The 12,969-nt window shown below is 38.4% G+C and overlaps 2 protein-coding genes across 13 annotated transcripts in view; one reads left to right on the top strand and one right to left on the bottom strand.

Annotated features, from left to right (window-relative positions):
• The window catches only part of ZNF106 (zinc finger protein 106), a 33,677-nt gene extending 22,446 nt beyond the window's left edge, over positions 1–11,231 (top strand). For all 11 annotated transcript variants that reach the window (XM_015864314.3, XM_015864319.3, XM_015864318.3 and 8 more), the window contains 9 exons: positions 9–143; positions 1,587–1,703; positions 2,141–2,332; positions 3,553–3,615; positions 4,367–4,486; positions 4,887–4,958; positions 5,611–5,682; positions 6,247–6,393; positions 6,936–11,231. In XM_015864314.3, coding sequence (XP_015719800.2) covers positions 9–143; positions 1,587–1,703; positions 2,141–2,332; positions 3,553–3,615; positions 4,367–4,486; positions 4,887–4,958; positions 5,611–5,682; positions 6,247–6,393; positions 6,936–6,992 — 975 coding nt within the window. In that variant the 3' untranslated portion in view covers positions 6,993–11,231. The remainder of the gene's footprint in view (positions 1–8; positions 144–1,586; positions 1,704–2,140; positions 2,333–3,552; positions 3,616–4,366; positions 4,487–4,886; positions 4,959–5,610; positions 5,683–6,246; positions 6,394–6,935) is intronic.
• Positions 10,949–12,969, bottom strand: part of CAPN3 (calpain 3) — a 24,269-nt gene continuing 22,248 nt past the window's right edge. For both annotated transcript variants that reach the window (XM_015864331.3, XM_015864332.3), the window contains one exon: positions 10,949–12,866. In XM_015864331.3, coding sequence (XP_015719817.1) covers positions 12,840–12,866 — 27 coding nt within the window. In that variant the 3' untranslated portion in view covers positions 10,949–12,839. The remainder of the gene's footprint in view (positions 12,867–12,969) is intronic.

The raw sequence follows: 12,969 nt of genomic DNA, 5'->3' as shown, positions 1-12,969 counted from the left end.
CTTTCTAGAGTAGGAAGCGTGTGGCTGTCTTTGAAGGACATACTTCAAAAGTGAACTGCCTCCTTGTCACTCAGACAAATGGGAAGAATGCTGCGCTTTACACTGGCTCAAGTGATCACACCATCAACTGTTACAATATCAAGGTATTTCAACTCTATTGTGATTAACATGTACTGCTTAATTATGCAGCATTTCTTTGCAAATATAAATGAAATAAGCCATTTAAAACCCTGTGATCTAGACATGAGCTCTACTTTATGTCTCACTAGAACAGAGTGGGAAGAAAAAAATGAAAAGAAAAAAAAAAGACAAGCTAATCTTTTGGCAAGTTTATCAGTGGAATTGTCAGAATAGCATGATGAGATCTCAGGTGTTGGGAATGCTAATGTGCAGGATGGTTGTCTGTGAATACTGTATTCACCTTATCTCTAACTTCATTTCTGATATAAGATGCAGTACTCCTTATATAAGAACAGCTATCGAGAGAACAGGTAGGGAAGGCTGAGGCTTTTTGAAGCTAGATTTTGAAAGATAAACAGTAGGAAATCTTGTCCTATGTGTACATTGGTCATCCAGAAGTAATGCCTCCCAGTTATTTCAATGGAAGCTAGAACAGGTACAGAGGGTACAATATTGCTATTTGATAGAGCAAATTATTAGCTACAAAACACTATTTCAAGGTAGTCACCACCATTAGCTGTGCATTTTTGCTAGAAATGAACAAGAGCCTGCATCCTGTGTTTGTAAAAACCAGCACCAGTGGAGGTGATAGCTATGCGTGGCCATCTGGAATGTGGCTTGTCTTTCACCTTGGTGTTGCCACTGCTGAAATGCAGCACTCACCACCTGACTGTGCTCACATTCATGTTTGATCTCGGTAAATGTTAAGCAAGCATCAATGAATGTCAGTAGGTGTCATTTTCTCCACACGTGGGAATTCAATGATAAACATGTGCTTTATATGCTCTTCTGTGTCAGACACCATATTGTCAGACTGCCCCTCTGCTGCCATCTGTCGCAAATCAGCAAGATGTAATTGCATACTGGATAGGTTCAGCCTCTACTGCCACATTGCCTCTGACGTCTTGGGCCAACATGATGAAATAGGAGGTGGCATTACTTTCAGAGCAGCCCTCTTAGATTTAAGATCTGGAAGATAAATATCTGCTTTCGGGAGTAAACTGAGATTTGCTTTTGACACTTCAGATGATGATTCATTCATGGCATTTTCCTGTAGAGGACTTCATGAGTATTCCTTGAACTCAAGCTGTAAGGGGGGGTGTTTCACATACCTATTCTAAGCTGATATATATGTTAGAGGTTGTGGCTAGTAAAAAGCTTTTAGTGCTATAGCTAGTTGTTTAAGTAACATCAAGTCCCAAAGATAGGAATGAGCAGATGAAAAACAGGATCAGACTGCTGGGTGATACCATGTATTAAGATGTTTTTTTCCAGCTCTGCTAGTTCTGAAGATATAGTCTGTAGGTGAAAATCATCATTCACTCCTACCTTCTTTTTTTTTTTTTTTTGATCCCTGAACTGTTTTCAGCCAATGAAAAGCTTAAAGTAATTATTTCTATTGCCAGACCAAAGAATGCATGGAACAGTTTAAACTGGAAGATCGAGTGCTCTGTTTACACAGCAGATGGCGGATCCTTTATGCAGGCCTTGCAAATGGCAGCGTTGTTACATTCAGTGTAAAGGTTGGTTTGTTTATTATTGGCACCTAAAAGCCTGCTTCAATGCAGTTTCTACCTTGCACAGTCCTTTCTTTTGAGTAGTATGTGTATTTGTAACTTAAGTGTTTTGTACAAATAATCACTCTTAGCCTTTCTTAATCTTTCTTGTCCCCTCTTCCCTATCCTCAGTTGCTTTTCTCTTAACTGTTCTGGTGCTTTGATTTAATTAATGAATTTTGGAAGGGGCTGCATGCATGTATCTGGTTTTTCTCACTAAATGCTTTTTTTCTCTCCTTTTTCTAACTCCAAAGGGGAATTTACTGGGCTTTTGCTTAATAATTACTGTTTTTCTTTGCTTCGAAGCCCAATTTAAGAAGTTACTTCTTTGATTTGGAAACTTAATTCCTTGTTAGTCATAGTGAAGTTTTAGTTCTTAAATACCAATTTTTGTCCTCCAACAGAACAACAAGCAAGTTGATATCTTTGAATGCCACAGTCCTAGAGCAGTGAGCTGCTTGGCCACAGCTCAGGAAGGAGCGCGAAAGCTGTTAGTAGTGGGTTCCTATGACTGCACCATCAGTGTACGTGATGCACGGAACGGATTGCTTCTCAGGACTCTTGAAGGTCACAGCAAAACTATACTCTGCATGAAGGCAAGTGTCTCCAAAAATGTTTGGGTTTTTTTTTTGACAAGGGATTCTTAAAACTGTGTAGTGGAATTGCCAGATCACAGCCTGATCACAGAACCAATGATTGAACACTAGGTGAGGTGTTGCTAATGCATGGAGCTCAGGTGCAAGCAGTGCCACCTTGAGTGACTGGAAGGGGTGGAGTGTGGATCCACCCCTCCTCACCCTCATTTAAGGGCTAGCAGATGAGGAAGCAGCATCTCTGTGGATAGGGATTTAGCTCCTCTTAAGCTGTTAACTGTCATCATAAAGGGTCAACCAATTTTTATTACCTACTATTGCTCTGTATTGCCTGTATCCCATTCGAAGGCATTGTCATTGTTTTATTTGACATGCACTGTAATCTTTTTTTATTATTCTTTCTTCATCTAATAATTAGCAGATCATGATAGACAATAGATGCTTTCTCTATTTCAAAAGATTTCAAACAGAGTGGTTTGATAGGAAGGCTCTGTCTTGTCACTGTAAAAGCTGATATTTATTTTTGTAGGAAGCATGTCAGGCAATCTTGAAATGTGAGATCCCCAAAATAAAAGAACAGAGGAAAAGTTGACAAAAAGAAGTATCTAGAAAACTATCCTTCAGTAGAAGAATAACTTATTCTAGACTTAATAAATTGCTTTTTGCATTAAGTCTAGGCTTGACATTTTTGAGCTGCTGAATATGGATGTAGCTTCAGGATACTAGTAAAAGAACTCTTCTAATGGTATAGCCAACATCCCTTCCAATGGACAATATTTAGGATGGCATATCTCACATTTCAGACTGCATGGGTCTGTTCATCTTAGGAAGATTGTTCTTAATTTTGTCTCTATGAATGACATAAGCCTGCCTATTTGATGGTTACTTTATTGTTTGGCCTGATATAACGTAGTGTCTGAAGTTACAGGTTGGTGTGTATTCTTGTTTGGCTGCTTTGCTTTAACCACAATCATCTACAAATAGGGGATGACCATTCCATATGCAGTTCTCGTCATCTTGAATATCATTCACTAACACAGTGTTGCTTTTTTTTCCCAGTGATCTCTACATTGTTTTGTACTTAATAGGTTTTTGGGTTTTTTTTTTGTCTGTTACATACGTGAAATATTATTGTGCACCTTCAGTCAGTATGTTTCATTTGGCCACTTTCATGTCATTAGATAACAATTAATAGAAATAGCACTCTTTTCTTTTTATGATAGGTTGTGAATGATCTGGTGTTCAGTGGTTCCAGTGACCAGTCTGTCCATGCCCACAACATTCATGTAAGTCTCTCTCTATAAAGTTGGATTGACTAATTCTGTTAAGGCAGTGAAAACCTTTGCTATAATGTCAGTATTGCAAATAATTATGACTGGTGGTAGAAAAAAAACAACCTTAAGAAAAGGGAATCGTATGCTTTTGTTCTGTATTTAATGTGACTATACACTATAGAAGCTAAGAGGGGAATGCAGAGGGTAAAATACTAAAGGAAACATGTTAAATGTGTTGACTCATTTAATATAGTATGTAACGCCCTTTTATCTGGGGATCTTGATTTTACAAATATTGCTACAAAGCTAGTGATAATGTGGAAAGGGTTTGTGTAGCCATGCAAGGAATGAGACTAAGAAACTTACTACAGTTTCAGGTAATTGGCAGGAAAAAAGGTATATTTCTATGTATTTAATTAAATTTGCTGGTCCTTGTGGCTACATAAATACTTTTACTACTAATATGCACAGTACCAATTGCAGGATAGATGGGAATATGCAGATAATGTTGGAAAGAGGGGAAAATAGACTTTTCATAGTGATATGCATTTCTATTGGACTGCAATGGCTCCTTGCAAACATAAGCAAAGAAAATGTTCTTGGTGATAATCTATAAGTACTTTTGTAGGAAGTAGAGGTCTAATAAAGGATATATCTCTTCTGTGATTGGTGAGAGTTGAAGCTAGCTACCCTATGTAAAACTAAAATAGCTTTGCTTAATTAAAAATAATAAGCTGCTTGCCTCTCCTTGTTGTTGGCACAGACTGGAGAACTGGTACGGATCTATAAAGGCCATAACCATGCAGTAACGGTTGTGAACATTCTGGGGAAAGTGATGGTAACAGCATGCCTCGATAAATTTGTCCGTGTTTATGAACTACAGGTAAGAGTATAGGTGGTTATTAATAAAATCTGCCTAATGTGTTAATAAATGACTTCAGGAAGTCATCTTTGTGCTTACTGGTCTCTGGCCCGCTCAGAATTTGCAGCCAAAATACATGAGCTTCAAAACAGCATAACCTCAACTATTGTGTTAAGAACTTGAGTTATGCAAGGATAATTGCAGCTCAAAGTAGTGGGGAAGTGTTGACTTCATCTTCTCGAAAGACCGAATGCTTTCTGTGAACAGAAGGAATCACAGAAGTAATGCATGGAAAACAGAGAGCTTCCATTGTGCCTACAAAACTTGGGATCCGCTGGGAGGGGTGTTGATTGCTACCCAGGGAACTGCTTAAAATACCTCTTAACTGTTGTGCCAGTAAATGTCTTTTCTTTCTTTCAAGTCACACGACCGCTTGCAAGTTTATGGAGGCCATTCGGATATGATCATGTGTATGACCATCCATAAGAGCATGGTAACTTCCCTGTTCTCACTGATGTCAAATAGGAAGTTGTATTTTCCACGAGCATTTAGACAATTTTATTTTTCTCAGATAATGAAATGAATTTGTTCTCCAGCTAAGGCAGAGATACTCACAAGTGTCAGCCAAAAAATCAAGTTGTGACAGCAGCTTTGTAATTATGTAATATTATTGACTGGGTAACTTCTGAAAGAACTTACACAAAGATATACACTTGAGTTAAGTGCACAAATTTATTTCTTCAGGCAAAGTAGAGTTTAGAAACACTTCTGGATAAATACTTGCGTAAAAGAGTCATTAAAAGTACTTACTTGCATGATGTGTAACTTTCAGATTGTTAAATATGTTGTAGGAGTATGGTACTTACCTGTAAAAACAGAACTGATCTATGTATTGGGATACGTATGGTCAAAGCTTCACTTCTCATATGAGCAAGATGGAGAGTTAAATGCAGCCAAGCTTTGTCATTGTAGTCTGAAGCTTGAACAGTCCTGTAGTAGTAGTCCATTTTGGGTATTCTGAAATGGAAGAAGCAAGAAACAAGAATCTTAAATCTAATATATTCTACCTTGAAGTAAAATTTTGAAGAAGGTTTCTTTTTTTTCTATTCCTGGCATTTTTTTCTTCATAAATACTGCTTTTACAGATCTACACCGGATGTTACGATGGCAGTGTCAGAGCTGTGAGGCTTAATCTTATGCAGAATTATCGTTGCTGGGTAAGGAGCAAAATGTTTTTGGCCTTTCTTTGTTATAGTTTTTAGACTAATTTCTAGAGGTGGTCACTGTTCAACCTTAGGTAGTTTGACATTTATTGTATTTCAATCCTTTAAAAATCAGTTGGAGTATGTATTGCTAGTTGCATTTCTCATATACTTTTGGGCAAGCCAATAGTAGTATCTTTAAACTATTTTTCTTTTTGGTGATCTTTAGATAGTGACATGAAATTAGTTAACAGAAAAAAAGCTAGGCCAACAAAACAATGGCTCTGCCTCTGGAAACCTTAAGTTATGTAAAGGCTAAGGCTCTTTCTTCCTAAACCCATTCTTGCTGATGGTCTGGGATTGGCTAGAAGCTGGGAAAATCTCTCTAAACTTCTAACTGAAGGAAGAGAGTCCACTGAGAATGTATATGGAATAAGAATGTTAAAAAGTTAGAGGAGGCATGTGTGTGAGCAGTCCTTGTTGAATGTTGTTGAGTTGCAAGAATAAAGGGATTAACTACTTTTTTTTTTTTTCTCCCCTGGGTGATTTTGGGTATATTTTCTGTTTTTTTCCTACCAGTGGCATGGATGTTCGCTAATCTTTGGAGTTGTTGACCACCTGAAACAACACTTGCTAACTGACCACACCAACCCAAATTTTCAGACCTTAAAATGTCGTTGGAAGAACTGTGATGCTTTCTTTACTTCCAGAAAAGGTTCCAAGCAGGTTTGTGATTGGAGTAACATGTTTGTATTTGGTGGTATAGTAGAAAGGTTTAAAAAAAAAACAACACCGCATCTAAATAGGAAGCACACGCTGTCACCACAACATGAAGTTGTGGTGGGACTTCTACTTCTCTTGAAGATGAATAAATTCTTCTATTCTTAATGAGCCTGACTGAGTATAGTTAAGTCATACCAGGCTTGCCTCCCTGTTAAATGCTTTTGATAATACACAATAGGTTTCTTTTAGAACTGAAAAACAGAAGTAATTCATTTCTTCTTAAGCACTTTCTTTGGATATAATGTGTTTACTTCGTATGACTTTCCTGACAGAAAGGAAGCTGTTGTTCTGTTTTCCTTGAATCATACGGTGTACAAGATTTTACATAAACTATAATAGCTTGGTATTCATATTTAAGAAAGAGTATGCCAAAATCTTATTTTATCTGGAGTGACACTTTCACTGAGGTTTATAGAATCTTCTAGGTTTTTCTCATTGATTTTTTTTTTTTCTTTTTTTCACTGACTCCTTTGTTTCTGTTCTAGGATGCTGTGGGACACATTGAAAGACACGCTGAGGACGACAGCAGGGTTGACTCATGAAACTTTTCACCTCCCACATTGGGAAGTAATTTAATGTCAGGATTATTCCGAATAACATCAGTTTCTTACTCCAGCCTTTTCTCTTGCTTTTACTACTTGGAATGCAAAAAGGAAGTGGGGCTGAAAAGCCTTGCTACAGAACTGCAGCTTATGTTGCGTTCTGTAACCGTAAGGCTGGTCGTTTAAGAAGCAGCCCAAATGTAAGATTCTTGCAAGTTTTCAATTCATTGACAAATAGGAATATTTCCGTCCTCTTGTCTACCTTGTTTTATGAAGAAGTACGTTCTTGAGAATCTTTGGGAAGTGCAGAGGGGTGTTGAGAAGCTGGATGATGATGGGTGCTGGTGTTTCACGCTCAGCGTGAAACCTGTTAAGTGTCTACCTAAAATATGCCTGTTTTTGTTATATCTGTTTTCGCTGATTTTAATAAAAGCCTGCGAACCTGAACATCAAAAAAAATCTGACAAGAAAATCTGTAACTTGAGTATCCAGTGTACATACTGGTTTTCATCATAAAAAGAAACGGTATTTTATGGAGAACTGGAACGATTTTTTTAACGTTAACTGTAATTTATATTTTAATCTTTGTCTAAAAATTTCTATAATTGAGATAATATATATGGTGACAGACTACCCTAAATATTACACCTCCTGAGGTATTCTGGTGTCTTTCTTTGGAGGAAAGCAGTCCTTTGGCTGGTATGCGAGCAGCAGTGGAACAATTCTGCTCTCATACCTTTCAATCTTAGTCTCTTATAGGTCCTAATGTGCAGGAAGGGAGGAACCAGTATCAGCTTTTGTTTCTCAGTGTAACCACTACTGTTGTGATACAGTACCAGAGTTGGATTGCTTATTTGATTTGGAATTCTGTAATGCTGAATCTTTATTACAAAGCAAACAAATAGGAGTTCAAAGCCACTATATATTCAAATTCTTCTTCGTTAGTGTTATTTTGTTTCTGTTGTGAACTGGCTTAATTTGCTCAGGCTGTGTGAAGGTCACTAAAAGTCAATAGGATTCTAATATATTTGTCTAAAATTCTCAAGCAGAAGCTGGGGATACAAAATGCATGTTTCATGGGGAAAAAAACCCACAAACAATCTTGTTTCCATAGTGGACACAGGGAAACCAGTGTGGAGTGGAAGACTGTTTCTACTTGTACAGGTCCCTCTGCTGCTGTCTCTTGGGGTTGCAGACTTGACCTCATTTTTCTGTTGTGTTCAGTGAACTTGAACTTTTGCACTCATGATGCTCTTTTAAATAACAAGATGAATCTGGCAAGGAACTCTCTTAAACAATGGAACTAATCTGTCAAGGACCTTTTCATGCTTGACTAGCTTCCTGCTTAATTAAAAAGAAGCAGTTGTTTCCTTAAACTGTAACAGAAGATAAAGATATTCCAGTGTCAAAACTGAGTCACTTATAAACATATCCAGTGCTTTTCGAGACTTCATATGTTATCCATAGACCAAACGTAACTTGTAGCCTCATTCTTTGACTGCAACAAAGTCTTTATAGGCAAGGACTGTGAATGAAGGAGGCCCGTGGATGTTCAGCTCTGCCATCCAGTCAAGAAACTTCAGGGCCTTCTCTGAAGCGCACAGTTTTTATCCTGTTTTAGTGCACAAGCATAATTCCTCTGTATTTGCTTGAAATTGATGTTTTTCTCTTGAGGAAGACAGGAGTAAAACAGGAACGATGTAGGGTAGAATCCTACTTCAAATGTAGGAATTCTTGAGGTTCCAATGCTCTTGTAGTTTTTTGGGTGATTTTTTATTTTTATTTCATTTTTTTGGAGGTTTTTGTTGTTGTTGCTGTTGTTTGTTTTTATTATTTTCATTAAGATGTTTGTAGATGGGAGAAATAAAAGCAATATGTGACTTAGACTCAAGGCAGCTTTGAGAGTTTTATGTGGGTTTTTTGGGGGGATGGGTTGTTTTCTGCTTTATTGCACTGGAATCTCCAAGTGTATTTGTTTGAGGTTTGGTGGTTGTTTTTTTTATAAGTAGAAGGCTTCATATGACTTAAATCATTTCCACCGTTATTGATATTAAAGAGTTTTGCTTTTTTTAAACCACAGTGAGAGAAATATAAAAGTGTGGAAAGAAACAATGTTTTGACTATTTGAGCTATTCTTCATAGGTTGTGATTGGAGTGATGGCAGGGAGCTCTGTGTTCTGAGGACAAGTATGTGGAGTGGTTCTATCACTAAACATCATGTGTGAGAGTAAATTTTTAATACTTAGTGATTCTTTTTCTCTCAGCTGATGACTTTGATTTCAGGAACATGCAGAGATCTTTCTCACTAGATGTTACAACAAAGACAGTTACTACACTTTATTTGCATTCCTAGGTAGTTATTGTGTTGATCTTTTCTAGTTGGTGTAAAAGGAGATTTCCTTTTCTTGTAGTTGGTGATATTTCCTTCTCTGTCCTTAAAAATGGTCTAATCCAAAATTATGGACTTGGGAACTCCAGCTTTAGCAATGGTGTCTTTTGCTGTTTCATTGGTTGCTTCAGATCCATTCTCAGAATTGTAAAATGGGTAAGGGACAGGAAAGTAGCAGAACTGCGTGAGTGCTTATCAATTTTGCTTTGTTTGTGTTAAAAAAGGTATATATATTGCTCAAGGGCTCAGAGGGAATATCGTGCTGCTTTGTCATGAGTTTGTCTCAGCAGGATTTGCTTTGAAGTTGTCATGCAGGTATGAAATTCCACAGATTTCTTCGTTCTTCTGGGGGGAATGCAGCTTCCATTAATGGCTGTTTGCTTCCTCCACGTGTGGTTGCAGAAGAGCAATGGTAAATTGGTGTGTTAGATTGGCAGCCATTGATGAGATCCACTCCAGGTTTGCAACTGAGGGTTCTGACTTGTGATATAGCTCTGGTCAGAGAGTGCAGTAGTCTCAGCAAGGGGAATATTTGTGAAACATGAGCGGGGTAATTTTTGCATGAAAAGCAGCGTTCCACATCTGAAGCCTGTGTTCAGGACTGTTTTTGTTTTGAGTTTGGTTTTTATGCAGCTGAAGAGTTGTGGGTGTGGAAGAGTGAGTAGAGTGAGAGTTGATTTTTATGGTTAGCTGTTTTATTTCATTAGTCAAATGTTAGATCGTGAGCTCTGGACTTGCTGAATGCTGATTGAATACGGCAGTTCCTTTTGGGGTATAAGCCACCGTTCTCTTCTGAGCAGTATTGATGCTGCTTATTCAGCTGTGAGTCCTTAATGTGCATGAAGTGAAGAGCTGTTGTATTTTGTGATATGGAGAATGGGAGAGGCTTTACTGAAACCAGTTATGTACCATTCTCTTCAGGAGTGGGAGAACGCGTTGTGGTGCGCTTATAGTAAGTCCTACCCGAGCTCAAAAAGAGGAGTGTGAGTAGCATAAAATAATCACTCTAAAGTTCAAATGTGCCACAAAGCTTAACTTCTTGTGACATCCTCACATGTTGAATCAAAAAACAACGCAAAGACTGGTCTGTATTATTTGCTCCATTTTCCTTCAAATCATAGGAAAAGTAACAGGCCACGCAGCACCACGCTGTCAGTTAGCTATTGCTGTTGCTTCCCTGTCTGGAAAGGGCCAGAGGGAAAACTTGCATCTGTTGGTATGAGGATGCATTACATACCCCAGCTTCTGTTTGCCTTAAGGTGTGTGGGTTGTGGACCTTCCAAGTGGTTCAGCTCTGTGCTGTGCTGAAGTAGCACAGGTCTCACCTCACACTTACAAACCATGCCGTTATGCAAAATCTTGGTAAACAATGACTGAAAGCTCACAATAAACTCTAGGTTCCCAGAAACAAAAACATGGTGCTGGAAAGATTTTTTTTCCTTCTTTTAAATTAAAATGTAGGTACGGATAAAATCTTGTTTTTCAGGCCTTTAATGTACTGTCATTCAAACATAGTCTTAAGTCGTCCAGAATTGCAGAACATATGAAGAAGGATAAGGAAACAGTCTCGAGTGCTAATTGCAAAATATTTAATGGTGGAAGTAAAGAGCAAACTATGTAGGTATATATTCTGTCATATGCACCTGCCAGCTCCTCCAATTTCATTTTGCTGCAAATATGAAAAATAAAACAACATGGTTGAGAATTGAATGACTTAAGCTATGTAGAACATTTGCACAGATTGACCTTGCTTTTCCTCTTTCATTTTGGTACGAAGCTGAGTGTAACAATGATGAAACTTTACACAGACAAAAAAACTGAAAAGAAAAATAAAAGTTCTTTATATTGTTTATGGTTTGTCAGCCTGATTCTTCTTTGTGTGGAATAGAAAGATTCTTTCACAGGGTTCAGTAGAACATGACGTTCCATTTGGGGTTGGATGAAGTCAGCCAGGCTGTCCTGGAGCTGTATATTTCAAGCTCCAGTGCTGACACAGAGGGCTGTTGCTATTTTCTGCTTGCAAGGTGCAGGAGTCTTAAGATATCATAGGGAAGTTGGAAACCATCCACCCAACTGAGGCCTTCAAGATGATGCACTGAGACAGCCTTGCTTCATGGCTTATTGCAAAGGGAAGTTCTAGAGAGCTGTTTGTTTTCCACTTGTTGGGAGGTTAAGGGCTGGTTTTGATTGCTAGTCAAAAAATCCAGATCTTCTGACAGTTTTTCTGTGAAGACCCCAACCAAGAGCTTCTGCTATGGCTTTGTATGGAAAATAACAGCTCAGTGGAGATAACGCATTGCTGGAACCCAGGGCTCCTAGTATTCCAGTCATCATAGAGACTTAGGTTGGGTTAAAACAAAAGCTGAGTTTAAAGGATATCTCATTACAGAAACTATTATTTTCTTACTCTTTTAGAGGAAGTTACAGTGCAAGACAATATTATGAAGAACTCTATAGTCAAAGGTTTATCTGTCTCTTAGTAATCCCTCAGTTAAATGTATGAATTATCAGAATGATGTTGGGTAGATGCCAAGATTTGTTGTTTCAGTTTTGCTGTAGCAGATTGCTTTCTTGGCCCTGGGGAGCTAAGAAGTCAGTCATCCGTTGTTGCCTTGTGACCACACACCTGAGACAGAGACTTTGCTCTCAGTAGAAGTTCTCCTGATAAAGTCTGGCCTCCATGCCCTCTCTGTGCACATACTGGCTTTTCTATCCATTTTTGTGCTGATCACTGATTGACCAGTTCTGGAAGCCTGTCAAGCTCGTGGCATTTGAAGTTAGCTGACGTTTGAAGTCTCATGCTGATTTCATGCTTGTGATTAAAACTATACCAGCTGCTCTAGATCCTGAAGAATGGTGGGACGGTGCTCAGCATTCATTCCCCTTTGTTCCTTCAGAAATTACACCCTAAAGGTTAACGTTAAAACTCAGTTGATCTATTTTCAATTAATTATGCTTACGTATGCTAATAATCTTCCTAAAGTGGCAGCACTGGGGTAAAGTATGTATGATTCTGCTAAAACACCTCTTAAAATAAATTATTAACAAAGGCTGATTGCAGGGTGGTAGGAGACACCTCTGACTTCCACAGTTCAGATCCAGATCCAGACTCAGTTTTGCCTGATCTGTACTTCAGGGATGGCGCTTCCAAATGTCAGTATAAACAGTAACAATGCGTGCTCTGTGTTTTAAACATGCAGAGAGACCTAAATGCAGTCTTCAATAAATCAGTCCTTGCTGTTGAAAGTAAATGTCCCGGAGATACTACATAAGTAGGTACAGGGAACGAGCACCGATTTGCTTGCTGGAGCACAGCTGTCTTTTTATTCTTTCACGCACATTTTATCTTGGTGAGCAAAATCACGTATCTTGCAAAATGCTCGTTTGTAATTGGGGATGGATGGAGTTCATTATTCCAAACAGCAACCTGGAGCGGGTCCTTGATGAAGGCTCCGGTATTAGGCGTACATGGTGAGCTGCAGCCACTAAGGAAGAGAAGGAGTTAAAGATCAGACCAACTTGAACACGTGAGACTGTGCTGGGAATTAATAATGTAGTACTGGGATGTTGTGTTAGAAATACTGGCAC

This window comes from Coturnix japonica, chromosome 5, assembly GCF_054131305.1.
Source record: "Coturnix japonica strain WE chromosome 5, WE-NBRP24, whole genome shotgun sequence".
In the NCBI taxonomy this organism is placed as follows: domain Eukaryota; kingdom Metazoa; phylum Chordata; class Aves; order Galliformes; family Phasianidae; genus Coturnix; species Coturnix japonica.
Note: the sequence above shows the minus strand (reverse complement) of the source record. Positions and strands in the feature narration are given on the sequence as shown.